The 22,873-nt window shown below is 33.2% G+C and overlaps 1 protein-coding gene across 2 annotated transcripts; it reads left to right on the top strand.

The window, feature by feature from the left end:
* The first annotated feature begins 94 nt into the window (after positions 1–94).
* Positions 95–22,714, top strand: LOC106071701 (uncharacterized). 2 transcript variants are annotated; one of them, XM_013231862.2, is made up of 18 exons: positions 95–398; positions 1,963–3,575; positions 4,398–4,456; positions 4,658–4,833; positions 6,439–6,583; positions 8,031–8,235; positions 9,972–10,089; positions 10,219–10,306; positions 10,570–10,706; positions 11,098–11,122; positions 11,685–11,798; positions 12,890–13,284; positions 16,374–16,459; positions 16,979–17,259; positions 17,790–18,302; positions 18,941–19,024; positions 19,645–19,823; positions 20,553–22,714. In XM_013231862.2, exons 2-18 carry the CDS (start codon positions 2,191–2,193, stop codon positions 20,766–20,768), a joined length of 4,206 nt encoding a protein of 1,401 aa, XP_013087316.2. In that variant the 5' UTR covers positions 95–398; positions 1,963–2,190; the 3' UTR covers positions 20,769–22,714. The 2 variants fall into 2 exon arrangements, with proteins under 2 accessions (XP_013087316.2, XP_013087314.2); XM_013231860.2 differs by having other exon boundaries at positions 96–398; positions 18,938–19,024.
* Positions 22,715–22,873: the final 159 nt, after the last annotated feature.

The raw sequence follows: 22,873 nt of genomic DNA, 5'->3' as shown, positions 1-22,873 counted from the left end.
GTTCGACTTTTTTAAATTATTTATTTGAGAGGTGGGGGAGGGGAATTGATGCACTGAGCCATATAAAATCTAGATCTATAAATAGATCTAATTGATTGTAAGAGTATTTCTTGGGGGGGATTCCTTATCTTTCAATCGAGGCTCAACGGTTAAAAGGAAAAAAAAAACTTAAGATTTTGCGTAATCGACCTAGATCGAGATCTAGACTCTAGCTAGACACTCTAGTTCTAGAATCTAGAGCTAGATCTTACTATAATGATTAATAATGCTGACAGATCAAGTCTAGAGAATAGATAAAATAAAAAATATATTCTAGATCTAAAGTCTAAATCTAGAATAATTCCAGACCAGGATTATTATTTGTTCTAGACTGCTAAAATTTTAAAAAGATCTTTAAAGTTAGTTTAAACCTTAAGTTTTAACCTGACTAAGCTTAGTCTTAGTCTGTATTATATAAGATAAGATAAGATAGTGACACTTACTTTTAGACTTAATCAACTTTACTGACTTAGTCCTTTGTCTTAGAGTAGACTTAGTCACTTAGTTATGAATAGTATGATCGATTCATTAGAGATCATTTTATAGATTTTATATCATAATAAAAAATATCATTAGACTTTAATTAATGACTTTTATTATCATTAGATTGCGTGACAGTGTCTAAGTCTAGGTCTAGAGTGTCTAGACTCTCTATAATCTATAGATGTAGTCAGTATAGCCTATAGATCTAGAATCTATCTCTATTCTAGATCTATTTAACTATAGTATGACTGTCACCTAGACTCTAGTATCACTATACTCATATTGTAGTAGACTAGAATCAGAAAATATATTAGTAATATAGACTTTGGCGTCTACACATACCATAGTGACAACAGTCGACAAATATATCTAAAAATCTAGACTGCAGGTATATGAGTACTTATATAGATCTCTAGTGGTAGAGTCGAGAGGGAGAGACAGTCACACTAGTCACAATATGAATAAAGTAGACTGAATCCTGTCTGTATTTTAATAGATAAGATAGATCTAGGCCCTATTCTATATAATAATAATGTGTAGAATATTAGGTCTTGAAGTTGATCTATACTATAGTGACACTATACTATACTATATTGTATAGATTAGTAATTCAGTATAGACCTCTAGAGACTAGATTAATATTTAATATTAATTATAATTATATTATAGATCTAGATCACTATAATTAGTATAATCAACATGGTCAACACTTAAGGGCATTAAAGGCGTCAAATCTAGAATCTAACTTAAATTTATGCAGACTTCAAATATTCGAAGATATTTTTCACTTTTTGTAGACTCTTTTGCCAATGGGCAAAATCAAAGCACGAACACAATATATATATGTATATGAATCATCAAATGAGGAACTTTAACCAATGTTGAAGAAGGATATGTATACCACAAATTCTGTTTACATAAAAAACATCCCAATTGTATGTACTGAATTATGGGTTATTGTACAGAAGTTGTTGACTGCTTTCAAATCTTCCTATTTGGTTGAATGTGTATTAATTTTTATAACAACAATTAAGATTGCAAAAAAAAAAAAAAAGCCATTAGACATTAGTGGTTCTGGGGATTTGCAATATCTACTCCAAACATTGAGTCAGACATAAATACATGCATAAAGTCTCATTTATCAAGTTTTTCCTAAACTTTAATTTTTTTTTTTAAAAACAAAAGTTAATATTACCTGTATTTCAATAATTACTTCATTTTCATGCTATACACATTTTTTTTGCTTTTTCACTTGGGAGTCTGTGAGCAAGTTTTGATTTTATAAAAAAAGGATTTGTGGGTCAAAAAATTTTGCGAAATACTAATCAAGATCTAGATTAATAATATTTATAATATAGAGATACTATCTAAGATCAAGTAAAAACAAAAATATTACATTATTTTAATAATTTGACTTCAATTTATTACATCTATTTCTAGATCTATCTTCTCGATAGAGACCATGTCTCATTGTGTGTCCAGAATCCAATGAATCTTTATCTATGACAAGCCAAAATTCTGAATAGAAAAAAAAAGAGAATTAACAGCTTGAAAATAATAAAAAGTGCCATCTGAGTTTTCAAAGTTGATCTAACATTTACAGACATTATCTTCTGCATCGTGGATCAGATCTTTATGTTGTGGCAATAAAAAACAAAGCAGCTTGACATGATTCAAGATAATTACATTTCAAGCACACATGCAAATGAGCGCAAATTCTCAGTGCGACTAGCGAAAAAAAGGAATGATAATTTGTCAGTACCTCTTGTTGAGCATTCTCAAACCAGAAGTTTAAGTACTTTGTCTGAATCATCCGCTGAAAACAACAATACTTATGACTCGGAAAAAATTGAAAATTCAAAGCAATTTCTTAATTGTTTAGAACTGAAACCAGTGAATCTAGATCAAGATTTCACAGCTGGAAATTTTCAAGACATTGTCAATTTAAACACTGCTGCTCCAATGGTACATCTAATCAAGTATAAAAAGAAACTAGATTTACCAGCAACCAAGGAGACAGATTCAGACTTAAAATTATGTAAAGTGAAAAAGAGAACCAAAAAGGATATAAAACAAACAATGAAAATGAACAATGCAGTTACTGAGAACAAAGAAAATGTGGCTACACAAGTATGCACAATGTATAGTGGTAGTTTTGAAAAAAATGAAAACGCGGTCAGAAAAAAAGAAGCTGACCATTTAGAAAAAGAGAATGCTAAAGTAAGTTCTTCAACATCAGACAATGTTAGTGACCAAAAATACATATTAAAAGTGACTCATTCAAATAATAAAGAGGATGATAAATTGAAACAAATTTACATATTTCGTGATGTTAATAGAATCGCTCCCATAGAGGAAAAACCTCTTTCGCTTGATGTCGCTAGAGAAAGCAATATGTTGTTTGCTGTTGACCTGAACAGACATGGGAAAAAAAGGCGATACGACAAACTCATGAAGAAACTGGAGGATGGGGAGAAAACGATTGAGTCCAATCTAAAAGAGGTGAGAATGATGGAAGATGGGGATGCAGACAAAGAAGACATAGACACCTGCGTTGAGAAGTTGAAAGAGAAACTTCGAGTGAGGGAGAAGAAGAAGTACGAGTATTTAATCAATTATATGCAGGACCAGTGGAAAGTTGACCAGCAAAGCTTCCAAGATTTATTGCCGCAAAAAGTAGAGCTGGTCAAGGCTAATGTTGTCAAGCAGCTTGGAGCCCAAGCTGATAAAGCTGCTGAGAAACGTCTGCGAGGTAGACCTAAGAAGCTAAACATGTCTCAGCCTGATGAAAGGAAAGAGGAAGTAGCGAAAAAGCCCAAAATAAGTAACAGCAAAAAAACTGGGATTGTTCAAACTAGAAAGAGTAGTGTATCCGAGAGAGGGTTTCCTGTCAAGTTTCCTAAAAGTCTGCTTCCAGACTCCCGCTTGGTTCAGAACAGACAGAAGATAGAAAACTTTCGCCTTGGTATTGTGGATAAAGATGGTGGACAGAAGATTATTGAATTAAACTGTGACACAATGAAGGGTACTCCTAAAACATTTAATTACAACAGGTTTGTACTGGATTTTTAAAATACTTATATTTTGTACTTGTTTTATAATTTATAATTTGTTTTTCATAAATGAAACTTAACAAACTTTGAAATATGATAATTGCCATCCATGATTTATTCTTAATCATATTGGATTTTAATCTTTTAAAGAAATATATTATAATAAGCAAACAACCTATTGTAATATTTGAGCATGTAATGAAGCAACTTAAAAAACTTTTTTGTTGAAACAACTAGATCTTTGAGCCAAAGACAACAGCAGCATTTTATCTTCTTATTTAGATCTACTTGCTCATTAATAGAAGTCAGATACAAAGTGCTTCAGGGGAAGACATTCTAACCATCCATCCTATTGAAATTGAAATAAAAGGAATTCTAGGTTTCATCAACTATACATAGATTATTGCTTTTTTTTATTTATTGCTTTTCTGATTTACTCAGCATTATTGTTTTGAATAGCTTTTACAAATCCAATGAAGCTTTTATGTTTTTGTTGTTGTTTTTTTGTTACTATTGAGCTGTTTGTTAGCTAAGTGTTGGTGGATGCAGCTACATAATAAAGCTTGTTAATGTAATAGTATTTTAAACATTTAACATCTGTGTGCCTCCCTTTCTAGATCTTTCAAGTGAAGGCAAGAGCTGTATGTTTAGGTTCACACTGGTGTTTTATATTTTTTTGGTACCCACCATCCCTAGGAGTCATTCTCTGGCCATCGCCAAAGGAAGCTATTGATGAGAGAATACTTTCAACTCTACTTAATTTTACAATGATAGCCAATAAATCAACTTGTTCTAATTTTATTTTGCTTTTTATTTTTCTAGTCAGTCTAAGCCCCAAAACAAAGATGATTCAAATGTGCATGACATTCCAAAACTGTTTGGTAAGAAAACAGATTTATTTGTATTATTTTTTTTAGATATCAGCAATGTATACAGAGTATCAGTTAATAGTTGATATTTGAAATATGTATATAGATCTACAAGTAAGTGTACTTAAAGCTTATAAGTGTATAATTTTAATAGTGTTGTTTAATTTAGCACCGTGAATTATTGAGCTGTCAAAATATTTTTTTCACTTACAGTCTCCTCTAATGTCCCTGTGAAAACTCCTTCAACAAGCATCACGCTGCCATCAATATCTTCTCTGGAGAAGGATTATGAGCTGGTCAGCTTGTTGCCCTCTTGCCCTGAATCCTATGGCGATGTTAAGAGTGATCACTTCTACATTCCACAGTCGACATTTGATACGGATGGAAAGGTGATCTCCCCTATAGACTTATTTGGATTAATCAAATGTGATTTTGCTGTAAATGTTTTATTTTTGCAAATTAGGCAAAGTTTTAAAAAATCTATATTTTAAAGAAAAAGAAAATCATTTTGAAAAAAAGAAAGTGTTGGCTCCATTGATAAATTAAATTGAAAAAAAAAAAAATTCTTTTACTCTTAATGATGTGGGGTAATTAGAATATGTTTGCTAAAAAACAATGAACAAGATTAAAATTATATCAGTGTATCAACTATTGCAATTATAATAAACAGGTATACCTAACTTAACATGAAAAGGGCATATATATATATATAAATATATATAAATATATATTTGTATTAAGATCATCCCAAATTAAATCTTATTGATACCAAAAAAAAAAATAAAAATTCAACAAGTAATTTATCTTTGTAAAACACAAATACACCAAAGCAACACAATTTCTTTATCAATTTGAATCTCTGTGAGGACTGGGATTTTGAATTTCTGGACTTTTTTTTGGGTACCCCTGAGTTCACCCAACTCTAATGGGTACTCAACTTTAGTTGGTGAAAGTAAAGGTAGTTGGTCATTGTTGCTGGCCACATTACACCCTTCTTGTTAACCATTGGCCATAGAAACAGATGATCTTAATATCGTCTTCCTTCTAGATCCCAAGGTCTGAAAAGAGGAACTTTAGTTTTTACTTTACTAAAGCTCAAAAGATCAGTGACATTTGCTGCTAGTGAAAGCTCAAATAATCAGTGACATTTGCTGCTAATTAAAGCTCAAATAATCAGTGACATTTGCTATTAATGAAAGCTCAAATAATCAGTGACATTTGCTGCTAGTGAAAGCTCAAAAAATCAGTGACATTTGCTATTAATGAAAGCTCAAATAATCAGTGACATTTGCTGCTAGTGAAAGCTCAAATAATCAGTGACATTTGCTGCTAGTGAAAGCTCAAATAATCAGTGACATTTGCTGCTAATTAAAGCTCAAATAATCAGTGACATTTGCTGCTAGTGAAAGCTCAAATAATCAGTGACATTTGCTATTAATGAAAGCTCAAATAATCAGTGACATTTGCTGCTAGTGAAAGCTCAAATAATCAGTGACATTTGCTATTAATGAAAGCTCAAATAATCAGTGACATTTGCTGCTAGTGAAAGCTCAAATAATCAGTGACATTTGCTGCTAATTAAAGCTCAAATAATCAGTGACATTTGCTGCTAGTGAAAGCTCAAATAATCAGTGACATTTGCTATTAATGAAAGCTCAAATAATCAGTGACATTTGCTGCTAGTGAAAGCTCAAATAATCAGTGACATTTGCTATTAATGAAAGCTCAAATAATCAGTGACATTTGCTGCTAGTGAAAGCTCAAATAATCAGTGACATTTGCTTTTAATGAAAGCTCAAATAATCAGTGACATTTGCTATTAATGAAAGCTCAAATAATCAGTGACATTTGCTGCTAATCAAAGCTGAAAATACATTTAAAAAATGGTTGTCTCTAGATCTCTCTAAAAAAATCCATCCTTTATAAATGGCACATTGTAAAATCAAAGTTTTAAAATGTCTAATTTTTTTCATAACTTTTTGTTTAAATTTCAGACAAGCATGATCATAGTTGGTCCTTTTCGTATGGCTTTTGAGCCTAAACCTCATCTTATTTTGGTCCCTCCAGAACAATTTAAGAAAGGCCCTGCCATGATATTGAGAAAAAAAATACGCTCTCCAAGCCAAACTCCACCTAGAGGTAAAGTAAAAACTTTTGTCCAGCTATAACTAGGATTAACTTTTATGTTTGAGGCTAATCAATTGTGCTCTATTTTGTCTTCAACTTAGTTAACATATTAAAGTACAATGAATTTTTAAGGGATATACATTCATTTTAAATTTATAAGTTTACCAGCATGGAGCTCAAACCTGTCTTGGTAGATTTAATAATTTGTCTCAGACTAGCAGGATCCCTGGGAAGCCTTGACCTGCATGGTGACACATGTGCATCATTCCACAAAATGACAGGTGTTATTTGTCCTGGGCTTTAGGTAGAAAGGATGCTTTCAAGCTCTCTCTTACTTAGTGTTTGATGATAATGATGATTGTTTGATTTGCATTGCCCAGATTTATTTCCTCCCAGCTTTAGTTAGATATATTTGGTGCAAATCCATTAGTTTGATTTTTATGTGGAATTTCAGTTGACATGAAATGACCCATCTCTATAAGGGTAACTGATTTTTTAGATGAGAGGGTGAACAAAGTTTGGATGCTGCACTGACTACATTTCTTATAATTTGGAGTTAGTCATCTACTTACCTTATGTACTGCTAGATCATAAATAGTAAAAAAAAAAAGTAAAGTTCCCCTTTCCAGACATTTTTGTCTATAGGGCAGAAGATGTAAAGGTCATTAGTTTCTGTGGCCTACAGTTAACGAAGACGTCATGTGGCCCGGCATAATGACCAACAGCCTTTACTTTTCCCCAACTAATGTCAGGTACCCATTAGAGCTGGGTGGACTCAGTGGCACCCAATGTTCCGATAAATAGAAATCCCAGTCTTCACCAGGATGCCAATGGCTTTACTGTTCAGCCACCACGCCTCCATAGATCTTGAATAGTGTCAAGTTTATTTTTGAAGGGAAAAGTTCTCTCTTTGTCAAAACATAATTAAGCTATTCTGTGTCCTCGAAACACAAAACAAATCCAAGAAGAATAATGCTGAACACGTTAATGAATCCATCCAATTACAATTATTTCACAAATCCAGATTGCAAGTTTAGAATCATAAAGTTATTTTAGTTAAGCCAAAGTAATACTATAGTTAAGTAAACCAACAATACTTCTCATCCTGACTTCAACCTTTTTTGTTGTCTTTAACAATTCTAGTTTTAGAGGTTTTAATATACAATGAAAATTTGCATTTTTTTCCCATTCACTTGAGTCATCTCTGATTTCAAGAGGTCACAAACATTTTTCCCTTGTTATTGCTATTGCACTAGGTTATTTCCCTTTTCTTTTGCCTTGCTCTGTGACAATAGGAATAATATAGTAGAATGGACAGTAAAAGATGTGTATTTGGGCTGCTGGCCTGCACTATACAGACTTTAATCATCATTTGATTATTAGTTGTTTTTTTTTATATCTTTTTTATCAATATCATGTTGACCAATATGTATGATTTGGTAATGTTTCATTATGAAAGATTTCAGAATTCACAGAGATACATCTCAAAATTTTCGGCTCAGTGAGAAGCTTCCTGCAGACACACAACTCAGAGAACATTGTGATCCAGCAGTAGTGGCTCATGACCATGACTACATGACCCCGCTGGCGCTAAGAGACAACGTGAGGCGGTACTGCAAGGCTGTTGCCAAACACAGTGCCAATGCTAAATTCATTGATGCTCGGTATGTTAACAAGTACTTCATTGATTGTTGAGGTCTGAGATGAGCTCACTTTTTCTTTCTTTGATAGTTTTTTTCTTCCTCTAGCTTAATAGTCTTTTATAGATTACGAGCCGACCAGCGGCATGGCATATGCCACCACCCCCACCCCCCTCTCTTTTTTTTTTGAGCCTTACTCTCTGTCACTGCAAAAAGTTATGTGGGGAACTCTAGTCCGACTTGCAGAAATAAAAGAGTTATCTTTCCATGACTTTTTTCATCCTAGTGTCCTGCATGGTTGGACCATGAAGAGAATTATATATTGTGATGTTGCTTATTCAGGCTGTCTTGAAGTCAACCAATTACTCAGCAAGCGTTTGGGTATAATTGTTCGGGTGTATTCCGTGTAGTTGAACCACAATACATATAGAATAAAACAACACCTGTTTTAACAAGTGAAGAGATGTAGTCAACACTGATGAACAATTGTACATGGATTTATTCTGATAAAAGGCCACAGTAGAAGTCTCTGTCACTAAACACGTCGTTACCCTGGAGTGTTCTATCGCTAACTGATTTTCCGGTCTCTAACCCAACATATCCCAAACGTCACTAGTCCCGTTCAATATGCGTCTTCTATGGTGCGTCGCTAAATAACTAACCTATATAAATAAGGTGTCTAACAATATATAGATGGTTCTTTTTGTGTGTGTGTGTTGTTTTGAAATGTGCAAAGTCATCTTTAACTTTGTGTGGTATTGTTTCTCCTATTGCTGTTTCTATCTGGTTCATTTTTTTAAAAATTAATTGTTTTTTTCTCTGGTCAGTGACTTTGGTATTTTTAAAATCAAAAATTAAAATGAACTGAATTGCAATAGACCCACTTTTAATAGAAATAAATTTTAATTGTTTAAGTTATAACTGACCGTTACAAATTTATGTCTACAATTTAACACATTTCTTACTTCATTGTTAGATCAAATTTTTAAAAGTGCTATATCTTCCCTTGTGGCATTAGAGCAGGGAATGGTTGCATGAATCAGCCAGGAAAACCAAAGACTTAGTCGAGTTTTATGTCTCAAATTAACATGCATGGCTAGATTGACACATGAATGTTTGTTGGAAGTAATTATCTTCTTTGAAGGAAAGTCTGTAATTTATAAGCTAACACATTAAATAACTTGTTAATGTTTACCAGATGGAGCATAGAGATAAAAGAGACAGTCTCTTGCTATCCAGGAGACTTGAAGTGAGACCTTCTTGTACACCTTGGTTCTCCTCCAGAGGTTTATCCTGCCATCTGGTGGTACATGGTCTCAGTGCTGGTTGCTTGTTAGAAAGGAAAAAGAGTAGAAGATAAATAAAAATACTGTTTTCTTGATAAATAAATATCTGATAAGCTTAATTTCTTAAGCTGCTCTCCATACTTACAAGTATATTTTAAAATTTAGGTCGAATGTAAAGTTATACTTCAATTTTATTGAATATGTTAGTTCCAAGCAGTGTGAAACCAGTAAAAATGGAACGGTTGATTTTAAGTAATTTGAAATATGCATGTACCTGTATACCAAAAACAAATGTTATTAATTTATATAGATAAATAAAACAAATAACAAAAAACAATTATATATCAACACAATGAAGGTGAAGAAAAAAAAAAGAAATATGTTTGTAATTGCCCTAGAAGGGCTAGATAGGGAAATATTCTGCGTGTTTTCAGCTCATCTTAAATTTTCATATTTAACTTCGTAATTTTTCAGTGTCGAGGACATCACAAAGGAAGAGGATAATCTTTTGGTGACTATCAAAGGCGACAATATGCTACGCAGAGTTAAGAATTTATCCAGTTTTGTCAATGTGCCCATGCAGAACAATGAGGCTTGTACACAATCTTTCTATCTAAAAAACTTCTGTTTTTAATTTGTCTACAAATTAGACTATGACTAACAATATGTATAACATTCAATCCTTTCTATTTATAATTTGTTATCAAACATTGTTTTTAAGGATGGAATACCCATAGCTTATACCTTGGATCAAATCATGACTACTACACTGCAAAAGGCTCAGTCCATGTCCAAGAGAGAAGAATTGGGTAAGTGCTTATTGGTTCATTAGAATTGTTGAATAAAAGGAAGAAATACAAATAAGTAAATTATTCTACTTTCACATGGCAAAGACCACAAAAGATCTATCTGCTCCTTGTAAAATCATTCATTTTAAATAGCAAGATAAAACTTAGTTTATAATATATATATTTTAATATTGTCAAAATTTTTTAAAAAAGCAATTCTTAAATTTTTTTTGTATATCTCCCATTAAAATGGCTTTACAATTCTTTTTTCCTAACATGGCAAGTATTTGAATCTATGCAGTCTGGAGACTATGGTCAGGTTCTTTTCCCTCTGTCTTCCATGGGAGATGTTGTAATGGAGGTAATGATTCCCCCTGGGGGTACAGAGACCACAACAAGATCAAAGCTGAAGTCTGCAGATGTCAGTAATGGTGTTGTTGTTTTTTTTGTAGGATTGTAGGGTTAATAAGATTTAGAAGTTTGATACACTACTAGTTGTAGGATTGAAAAGTAAGGTCTAGTACCATTTAATTGTAGGATTTTAAAGTAGTAAGTTTTGTACTATCAAAGTGTAGGATTTTAAGTGAGTTCAAGTACTGTCTAATTGTAGGATTTTACTCATAGGGTTTTAAAGTATATGCAGTATCATTTAATGCCAGAATTTAAAAGTATTATACATCTAATTTAACAAGTATGATACTGTAGCATCTAGAAGTAAAATGTAGGGAGCTGGCATTGTATAATTTAGATGTTAAAATTTTGGGAGTAGTATACATTTTTGTTAAATGTTTATTATAATCTTTTTGTTACAGGACGTCAATAGAATACAAACTTCAGGTAACAATGATACCATTTATACAATTTATAATACAAAAATGTAAATAAAAAATATACACTTGACTCTTGATATCCAACTCTTTATAATCCTACACGCTCAATAAATCTGCAGCACATTCTGATGAAGCGCCGAGATAAATTCATGTAATTAATGACTACTGTAGTACAGTACTTTTATTTTTAGAATGTAGGTAGGCCTAAATTGTAACAATACAGTATGTGAAAACTGATTTCAATTCAGACATTTTTCTTTTTGTTTATTGTTTGTTTAAACCTTTGAAAGTCTAAGAGAATATCGTATTACACCATTAAATACATTTTCTTGACATGCATTTAAATTTTGCAATCCAACATATCCTCTGGTCCAACAATTGTTGGACTATCAAGCGTCAACTGTATTTAGCTATTTTATTGCTATTTTAACAATATATAATTGAATGGCAACTTGACAAAAAATGTAACTTATCATATCTTTGCGTAGACTTTATGACTTTTTTTTTTTTTTTTTACTTTCTTGTTAAGTGACAGAAGAAATGTTTGAGTCAGTGTTTTGTTTCTGCAGCCTCCATGTGTGACATTGCTGAGAGTGGGGCCAATGATGACACAAGTGTCAAGTTTCTAAACAGCATGGAGTGTATAGACTGTGATGCCAAAGATAGCAATGATACTCTCACTGGTAATAGTTTAGTTTACAATTAATAATTTGAAAAAAAATCAAAACTGATTATCGGCTGTTTATCTGATCTTTGTGTTTAGACTGGAAACATACTACACCATAATATGTAAAAATAAAGTTTCCATTTCAGACCTTGCAATCTATAGAACAAATGATGTTAAGGTCATCTGTTTTTTTTGGCCTACGTTTCATGAACAGGGTGTCATGTGGCCAGCACAACGACCAACCGCTTTTACTTTCCCCAACTCAAGTCAGGTACCCATTAGAGTAAAAATCCCCAAATTCAAAATCCCAGTCTTCACCAAGATTTGAACCCAGCACCCTTTGGTCTGGAAGCCAAGCTCTTAACCACTCATCCTGGGGTCATCGCAAAATCCTCTCAGATAATCCCTGACCCTTGTGATTAAAAAAATATGGAACAGTGTGGCTTGGTGGCTAAGAAGATTTATTCATAATTTTAAACTAATGACAATAATCTTCCATGCAATCTTTTTCTTCCTACTACATTCAGTCATGGGTGCCTGGTGGTATGTGCTCTGGACTGTCATCTTGATGGTCCCTGGCTAAAACTAAAACCCTGCCCACCGCTACCCCCGTTGCAGGATGTAGTAAGTTGTGATGAGACTGAAACTTGTAAAACTAAACAAGCACAGCTAGAGTACAATGTCATTTATTAAGGATCATATCACAAACTAAAAAATTTCAGAGTATATTGATTTAATACATTCTTTTTTATATATGAAAAATGGCTGGCTCCTCTACCACCAAAGCGAAAGCCACCTTAACCTGTGCTATATGTGGACGCGAGTGTCCCTCCAAAGTAACATGAAAAAGTGTTCGAGATAAACGACTGAAGGAGGCCAACAACATTCCTTTTTACTGTAATTCTTCTTAATATGGAATCACTGATACCATTTATACAATTTGTAATACAAACATGTAAATAAAACATATACACTTGACTCTTGATATCCAACTCTTTATAATCCTACACGCTTAATAAATCTGCGGCACATTCTGATATTAATATGCCTGTAACTAATCAATAATGTGTCAAAGCCTTCAATTTAGCTGTATTAAAATATTTCCAGGTTTCATTCATGATGATAATGCTCTCAAAGTGGATAGCCTCATCCCAATAGAAAATGAAGCAGCAGTTGATTCTGCTCAACGCCCTGGACTTAAGTGCTGTAAAGTGTGTCTACGCCTGTTTCCCAGTGACTATGTTCTGTTCACCCATGTCAGGTCACACCATGCCACCTGCGAGACCAGGGATGCTGTCTATCTGGAAGAGCTACGTGCCAGAAGTCACCTGGCCTGCCCAGTGTGTTGTGACCCTCCACTGTATTTCGCTACGCCCTCAAAGCTCAGACAGCATTTGCGGCAGCTCCATGGTATTGAAAATTACGTAGAGACATGCAAGTTTTGCCGTTCAGAATTCATGGATAAAAATGAACTGGAACTTCACATAGACCTTTCCCACAATGTAATTTGTTTATTTTTTTATATTCTTTCTCTCCTATTCGACGATAATATCAGCGATTTGATAGCTATATAGTCGACTAAGCGAATATATTGCCATGGGTGCATTTAAACATCTTTGTTTCATTTCTATTCTTCGCGAATAGTTTTTAATGCTTATTATCTAAATCTACCTGATATTCATTTGATGTGGTTCTATTGTTACAGAGCTTTTTGAAAATCGTTACCTTATTTTTTCTTAAAAAAATGGAAATGTAGCCTGGGCCATCTGGAGCTCTATCTACTAAAAGTTGAAGATCTAAATCTAGAGATCTAAATTATATTCTGAACAAGAAGTAGGAGAATTTATTGATGATTTAGATGTAACCATGAGATATATCAATTGTATGAAGACCCACCGATAGTGACTGAAATAAATAAGAACAGACTGCGTTGGGCAGGTCACCATGAAAGAATGTCAGATAACATAGGAGCAAAAATTTTATACAGGCAAAAAACAAAAGGCAGGCGACCCAAAGGCAGACCCCAAATGCGATGGATTGATGATGTGGAGGCAGATCTGCAACAGCCTGGGGTTAGGGCGTGGAAACGAAAGGCCCAGGAGAGATCTGAATGGAAAGATGTGTTGAAGCAGGCCAGAGCCCTCCATGAGCTGTAGCGCCACTGGGATGGATGGAGATGTTCGGGAGTTTGTCTCATACTCATGATACTTATAGGGATAGTTTTAGGGTTAGATCTAGATTTGAATCTATAGACAATAGATTATCAGCTGTTGAACCATCTACGACCCCTTCTTAAACTAGACATATTTATAAAAAATTATACTTTTTTCAACAAATTAAATAAATGCTGTGTGGTACTAAAACAGAAAGCAATTTTAGATTTATTCCATCCAGAAAATCTAAATCTACAGCCATATGCATTGTCTACAGTTGTCAACCTGGACTTCCGAGTCAACTGAGCTTGCATTTTTTTTAAAACTCTGCTAGACTCCACAATTGTTGACAATCTTGTCAATGAAATAAACAGTTATGCAGACTACTTAAAAAAAACAACAACACTCCAGCACACAGGACATCAATTTTCACAATATGCAAGCCAGTTTCTAACAATGAAATGTATAAATTTCTTGATTGGATTAGACTATCATCTTTGTGTGCATGATTACTGGTCTATTATTAAAGGTTTCTACACACTTTGGTACACCTAATTGTTTCAAATAGATAGATTTGAGGCTATATACCATTCTTTTCTGCTTGCCTCTGAATCTGATGCAGAAGATAAATCCAAAATTGAACCTTTTTTTGCCATGCTGATAGTAAACTTCAAAGAAGTATTTAAGCCAGGCCTGCAGTTTTTGATAGATGAAATGATTGTAGGATATAAGGGAAGATGGGCCTACAAGCAGTTTAATTATTCAGTCTAAAAAATACCACATAAAGGGTTTTGGTCACCAGATATGTTTATAATATCCTGACTTAGTATGGTGCCAACTTATCCTAAGATCCATCAATGGACAAAGACAGTGGCATGGCTATACAAATGTTTGCTACACTCTTAAAACATATTGGCCAAGGACATCACATCCTCGCTGACAGATGGTATACCACCAAAGCATAGCTGGACTACCTGAGGAAGGAAAAGTTTTACTATACAGGAACCCTTCAAACAAACAGGGTAGGTTTTCCAGCCAATATCAAGATAGCACAAATGAAGTTGAAAAGCTACAGTGACAACAGTGACCTTTAAGGATAAAAATGCCAAAAAGCCTGTCGTTGTTGTGTCTAGCAGTACAACTTCAAAAAATGTTCTGAAACAGCATCAAAAAGTCATTCATCAGTATAACCTGTTTATGTATGGTTGTGATCGAGCTGAACAACTGTTTGGTTACTTGGCCACCATAACAGAAAATCAAGGAAATGGTAGAAAAAGCTTTTTTTTTTTTTGAGCATTGAAATTTGCACAATTAATGCCTTCAATTTGCACAAACTTACAAAATTGCAAGATCTGAGAATGTATTTTTTTTTAAAGAGCGCTGAGAAATTTTAAGCAACAACTTCTAATGAGTCTTGTACGACATGCTGGAACAATTATGTCAGAAGATGTGCAGTCTGGAAAATCCAATCCCAAAAAAAAAGAACGTCCTTGTAGTCTGGAAAGACTTGTTGGTGCTAAGCTTCTAATTATCAATGCTAAGAAGGACAGAGTGTGCAAACACTGCAGATCAGAGCCAACTGTTTTATGTTTGCTTGGGATGTGATTTGATGCCGCACATCTATATGGATTGTTTTAAAGCATACCACAGCTAAAACATAAAAGTTGTATTTTGTTCAAGGAAACATTATGCAAATAGAAAGGAATCACTTTTAGTTCAAATATATATCATGTACAGTGCAATTATTTTCTAACTGGAATGCAATGTTGCAAGTGTTTAAAGTAATATTTATTCTCATTTTCCTTTGATGGTGACCTTGGATAATGAGCTCCAGTTTTTTACTTCATGTTTTGTTCACTGTTAGTGCTTTGATTTTATGTAAATATGGATAAGGATTATACAAAAAATTTAGCATTTAATTCATTTTGGAATGGAAAATTAGAAAATTATCTTTCTATGTGATTAATCTTTTCAAATTCTTATTTTTACTTTTCATAAAGCAAAAAAAAATAAATTATTATTTCAATTTATACACTTGCTTTTGTAATACCGGTATCTAACAAGAAGATGCAATGCAATTCAATACTTATATCAAAAACATAACAAAGTTATAACATTTTAATCACAACATGTTAGTGCTCTACAATATTGGATTAAATTAATAATTCCGTCAGAACGTGGAAAATAGTTACAGAGAGAAAGAGTAAAATAAGATATGTAGATCTTTCACACATGTAATTTGTTCATCTTTTAAAATAGGATATTTGTTAATTGCCTTTAACCTTGTAAGAAATATGTACCAATATTTATGCTTTATGTTCTTTCTTTACTGACATTTCACAAGCTTAGGGGAATTTAAATTAAAAGATCTTTTAATTTTAAGTAATAAAGGTAAATATCTTATTTATAAACATGCACAAATTTTCTGCTCATTTCAGACATTTTCAAGCCGAGGACTTGTTAGTCTATTCAATCCAACTCATCAGCTTCTTAGAAATGAAAGAGCTTTGCTTTCTTGTAGTCGGTAGGTTCTTGGGCAACTCTAATAACAAGTGAAGCTAAGGATTGTGAATAAAGAAGAAAAAAGAAGTAAAGTTTAGAGCATAGGATGTAAAGTCATCTGTTTATGTGGATTCGAACCCAGTAGCCCCGGTTCTGAAACCAAGTGTGTACTGGGTATAAAATATTTGTTGAAATATAAAGTGAATCATTGTTTTCAAATAATCAACTGAGAAGGCCCCCTCATAAAGATTGTTATTAGCCCAAACATCCTACAGTAGATTGCAAAGCGAGTAGCCATCCAGAAAGTTATAAGAGGTTTGCTTTAATATACATATGTGATGATACACATTAGTACATTTACTTATGCTGGTAGTTTAAATTTTTCAAAACAAAAATACTTTTATGAAATCCTTCAAGATCTATCAAGCAGTTATTTGCTTAGCAGACAGATGAAGTTTCTCTGTAGGTGAATTACAAGAGTGCCTTGAAAGAATCTAACATAGTATGAGATTATGAATACTTAACTTTTTTTTCTGTTTAGTTGCAATATTGTGTTTGGGGACAGATCTTCCTTGTTGGGGCACACGCTGAAGGTCCACCCTGAGCTGAACCAGTTCAACATCTGCCGACTGTGTGATAAAGTCTTCGACTCTGGCCCTTCCTTGCACAAGCACTTGAAGAAAGCCCATGAGCAGACCCATGCTGGGGAACTCAAGTGTCCTTTTTGTCCAGCTTGGCTGCCCAACATGGAGTTGGCCTCTGTCCATAGATTGACACTTCATAGTGGGGCAGTACCTGTACATTGTCCATTTTGTGGTGCAGGTTGGTGTAGCCATCCTTAAAAAAATATTAAAGATTTGATTAGTAATGGTGGCATTGACACACAATTTATTTGCAATTACAATGAGCTGTAGTCAGAACTATCATTCTAATTTAACAGGAATCAATTAATAAATTGATCATTAATCAGTGCAAGGCGTAAGCTGAATGATAATTCTGTATTTATTTAGAATTGACTACATTCTTTGTAGTAAGTGGGTCACATAGTTGTTTATATCTTTGCACTGATTCAACTCATGAATTGACTTTTATCATTTTGAATCACAGCTTTCCAGAGATATAATTATAAATATTTAATAATTGTTAAAATAAAAAAATTTAATAACACAATATATATTCAAAATATTCTATACAGAATTCATTACAAATCAAAATTTTTCATAATTCATTCTAAGAATGTTAGCACTTTACAAACTCTTTTAAAATCCAATGTAGTGTTTATTTTGCTAAAACTTTATGTCTATATGTTCCTATTTTATTGAACTATAGATGTAAATTTTATGTGTTGTCAGGTTACCAAAGTCTTCATCCCATGTACAACCATGTCAGAATTCAACACCTACAAACTGAGGCTCACATTTGTCCAGAATGCCAAGATACTTTTCCGTCCAGTCGCATTTTGTCAGAGCACGCTAGAAAAGTTCACTTGATCTCTCCCCGGATCATGAAGGATACCTTGCTGGGCGCCAACAGCACGACTTACTGCTGTCCTTTCTGCACGGTGTCGTTTATGCGAACCTACGACTTGGCGGTGCATGTGATTAACTCCCACCGGGACCACTTACTGCCAGCACAGTGCCACCTGTGCATGCAGTCCTTTGTCAATGACATGGTTGTGAAAATGCACATGTCAGGTGCCCATGGCATTGATATGGATGATGGGGAGTATGAAACTAGGGATTCTGGAGTGCTGGATGAAGATGGTAGCTTATATTCACACAGTAAAAGTTTTGTGAACAGGATTCCAAGCAGGAGAATAATTTCCAGACACATCATCGATCATGAAGACATGTTAGAAACTCAGGGTAGGAATCTTTATCTACTTATTATATAAGAAATCAGGGGTGTGGTGTTGAGTGGTAAAGTGCTTTGCTTCAGAATCTGAATAAGGACTGGGATTTTTAGCAAACCCAGTCCACCCAATTTGAATGGGTGCTTAATTTCACATTAGTTGGGTAAAGGTGGCTGGTTGTTGTGCTGGCCATGATTTTTATATCATCTGCCCTATACATCGTAAGGTTTGAAAGGTGTACTTTACTTTACTTAAGTAAGAAAGCAAACAATATCTTAAATATATGACATGGTTTGTTATTGGTTTAGATTATAAATTAGAGACTTTTATCTTACTTTTCACCAAACCGCTATATTTGTGATTTCCTAAGAAAAGTTGATATTATTTCAATAATATATGCTTGCTATCTTAATCATGATTTTCATGGCTTACAATAAATTGAAATAAACTTAGCCAATCTTATGAGCAAAAACTTTTGACTTATGTATTTTTCAGTGAAAAATAAAGTTAGAGATAAGAAAAAAGAAAAATGTTTAAGGGTACTAGGACTATATATATAAGAGTAATTCAATTTTTCAATTCTCTGAAAGAATGACAAAATACTTTTTAAAAAACTCTCTTCATGTTGTTTTTTTTGTCTTACACTAGAAGCTGGCAGATATCTGGAAGAACTAGAAGACCATGAGACAGAAACTATTGTATATTTAAATGAAAGAAATGAAGTCGTCAACACTGGTAATTGATCACATTTTAAAATTTGTACTAACATTAAAAATGCTCAAAGATATTCCAAATGTAGCAGAAGTATATTATATTTGGTCAGTTGTTTTTGTTTTATAACTTTCTGATGTTCCTTTAAAATGAACATTTTTAATCATAGCCCAAACCTTTTGGTATGGAAGCAGAACTCTAGACCATCATGAAAATTAGAAGCACATACCAAATGGCTAGGCAGCTCTTATACTATGTATATATTGCAATGCCTAATCAGAAAAGGTTCTTGTAGCTTTTTTTCAAAATTACACAATGTTCATGTTCATTATAATGAAAATTAAAAGGGACCATCATCCTTTGAAAACATTAAATAATATGTATTTATTTAACACCTTATGCAATAAATCTTAGGACTTGTATATATAAATGCAGAGAGTATTGAAATATTTAGCTATTCTGCTTATTTGGTATAAATACCTATAGTATAAGGCTAGTAAAGTACAGCACATTATTACAAAAATGAAAAGCCTTTGTAGTTTATTATACTTACTAGGATATGGACAGATAAGTATGCAATCTCTTCTTGTGACTACATCAGGAACAGATACAGGTTGTCATTGATGTATTTGTTTTTCTTGCAGGAGAAATGTTTAGCAATTGTTCAGCCATGGAGGATGTTCAACTCTTGAGTCAGGCTAGTGAAGAGTTTAACCTTCAGGCTGTAGACTATTTGGAGACATTGTCCAATGACAGCATAGCTGTAGGAGCTGATGTGGTGGCTGATGTTAGCATGGAGGAGATGACTACTGGCAGAGGAGTTGTAAGTGTTTGTCTTTAGAGCAGTGTGGGATTTTCAAACATTTAGCCATGACCTTTTCAGACCTTGTGATCTAATGGTGATGATGTAAAGGTCGTCTATTTCTGTGGCACCACTGTTAATAAGGGTGTCGTGTGAGCAGTACAATGACTGACTGCCTTTACTTTTCTCCAACTAATGACAGGTTCTCAATTAATGCTGGGTGGACTCAGAGGCGACCTAAAGATCCCTAAAATAAAAAAAATCCCATTCTTCTCCAGGGTTCAAACCCAGGACACATCAGTTCGGACATCAAGCCACTGAACCACTGCACCTCCTAAATTGATAGTAATATTATCTAAAAATACACTTGTTTTCAACCTTCTTTTTTTTTCTGTCAGAGTAATGATGTATTGGTTGTCATTGGTTGATAATGACATATAGTTGCTTCCCCACCCCCAACACACATTATTCATACAGAAAGATTTGCATGTACAAGTTTATAATATAACCAAATTTTGATGGTGTCTCAATTTATTTTAAAGAACTGTGAAGAAGTTTCACCTTTAGGTGAAAAGCTTTTGTTGATATCTGTGCTCACTGTAAACATGTTTTGAATTCATCACAAATCAGTGTCTCTACACTCCCTCCTTTTATCCTCAAAAGTAGTTGACATTATAGGCTTACTGCTTAATTTCATACCGTGCCATCCTAATGAACTAAGTTTTGTAATTGTGTCTGCTATTACTTCAGCTTTCCAGAACTCAAGAACTTTTGGGAATGACCAGTCAGTTTGAAATTGATGGTGTCCTGTACGAGCTGGCAACATCGCATGATGTCTCGTCCAGTCACCACCTCCATGCCTCTAGGGACATGATGGATATGGACAGTGATGACCTGAGAGTTTCAGAAGGTATGTCCATAGATTCTACGGACTTTGCTCATCTCTTGGAACAACAAGGTCAATAACCGTCACAAAAATAGCAGCGCTGCCTTCATCAGATTGCTTGTATAGTCCTAGTTTTCTTGTATGTAACAAATACTGCCTTAATAAGTCTTACGGTATGTGCCTTAAATTAGTCATAAATCAGTCTAAAGCTTTTTTTTTAGACAAAGAACAAACTTTATAATTATTTTTTAACAAAGCTTATATTAAGTTTATCAATTAATTTGGATCAGTCATGTAATTAAATTTGTAATAAGCCTCAGATGACTATCTATAAAGGGGACTAATTCAGCTTATACCACCACTTTAGTCAAGTACTATTTACTTCCCTTGAAAGAGACTAATTCAACTTATACCACCACTATAGTCAAATACTATTTCTTTCCCTTGTTTGAGTAATTTATTACCAATAGTTAATTAACTAATTGTTTAATTAAAAAAAAATTGATTCTTGTGTTGTCAGAGAAAAGGAATAGTTGTGCAAAATTTCAGCTTGATCCAAGATTGGTGTGTCAAAGAAATAACCTGTACAAACTTTTGGCCAGACAAACACACCCAATTTCGGATCAAGTTGAAACTTCGCACAATGATGGTTTAACTCAGGGATCTATTAGGTCAGACAGTCTCTGAAATTGTTTTTAGTCGGGTATCATTTTCAATTTTGAATTCCATTTTGTTTACTGGCCAGTATTATTTCAAATGTGATATTTAAAAAACTACATGTTAAAGCAAAGTTATGTATGTTTGTTTTTTTTTAACTTTTTAAATTAAAAGTGCTGTGATATGAAAAAAAGATACTTTTGTTTTGTCCTCTAGTTACATATTGACTCACTCAATTCCTATTGTGTATGAGAAATTTTCATTGGAATGTTATATGATTTTACATTTTATAAATATTTCACCAAGAGAAACTGGTACTGTTGGTTCTCAGTAAGACCTAACGCAATGTTCACATATTAAGAAAATGTACAGAAACATTGTTGAGTCAATGAGAAATTTTAAATTTCTTCTGTTTCAACAACTTTACAGCAGCCATTGTTTGTTCAAACCCAGGGAAACCACTCAACCAACATCCCCCTAATCATAAGATTTAATTCCATTTAATTAATTTTCTTTTTTTTAATATTCTGACACATTTTTTTTGCTAGGCAAGTACCAAAAAAAAAAAAGGGTATAGTGGCCATTCTGTGAATTATAGACAAAGTGATATAGCAGTCTGGTAGAGTAAATTACAGAACCAGACCTGAAATACACAAACCAGTTAATTGATTTGTTTCTTTAATGTTTTACTTCAATGTATTATCTTCTATAGTGAACATTTCTATATGGAAATATTTCTCTTTAGATATGAATCTAAGGACCATTATTACTTAACAAGCATGCTTAGTAAATGAAAACAGCATAGATTAGTCCTTGGTTTCTTTAGATATGATTCCAAATCATTGTTTCTTTACAACCATGCTTAGTAAATGAATAGAATAACATAATAGACTATTTGATTAGTCCTTGGTTTCTTGTAAACATGCGATTGTTTTCCTGAATTCTATAAATGATCTGATTTTGTTATCATTTCCTTTTAATTTAGTCCAAGCAAAGTGTTCCTAATGTTTACATTTTTTTCCAAGTTTTTTTTTTTTTTTTAATTTTTTTTTTTCTTGTTTTTTATTTATTCATGTAAAATAATTCTTACCAGACATTCATAACCAGCTAATTAAAAGAAAAAATAATTTAACATAGTTATTGATGAAATATTAGCAACAATAAATCAAAATTACTTATTTATTTGAAACTTATTGAAAGTAGCAGTAATTTTTTTTTAATTAGAAATATCCATCTCTGGATTAAATTGGATAAGACAATGATTACTGTAAATAAAGTGTGTACGTTTGTATGTTCTAGTCAATTTCATAAGTTTTCATCTTGTATTTGAATACTGTTGTCAGTGTTTCACTTAAATAAAAGATTTTAATTCCTACATAGTTTTGTTGTAGCATTGTATCAAAAAATGATTAGATTGTAATGTTATGCATAACTTTGAAGCTACTTGCAAGAAGAAATTGTCCTGACAACTTTCAGCCTGTTATAATTTATCTTTTTGTTTTATAAATCAAATGATTCTGACTGGCAG

Source organism: Biomphalaria glabrata, chromosome 15, assembly GCF_947242115.1.
Source record: "Biomphalaria glabrata chromosome 15, xgBioGlab47.1, whole genome shotgun sequence".
NCBI lineage: Eukaryota > Metazoa > Mollusca > Gastropoda > Planorbidae > Biomphalaria > Biomphalaria glabrata.
This window is presented reverse-complemented; position numbering and strand designations above follow the sequence as displayed.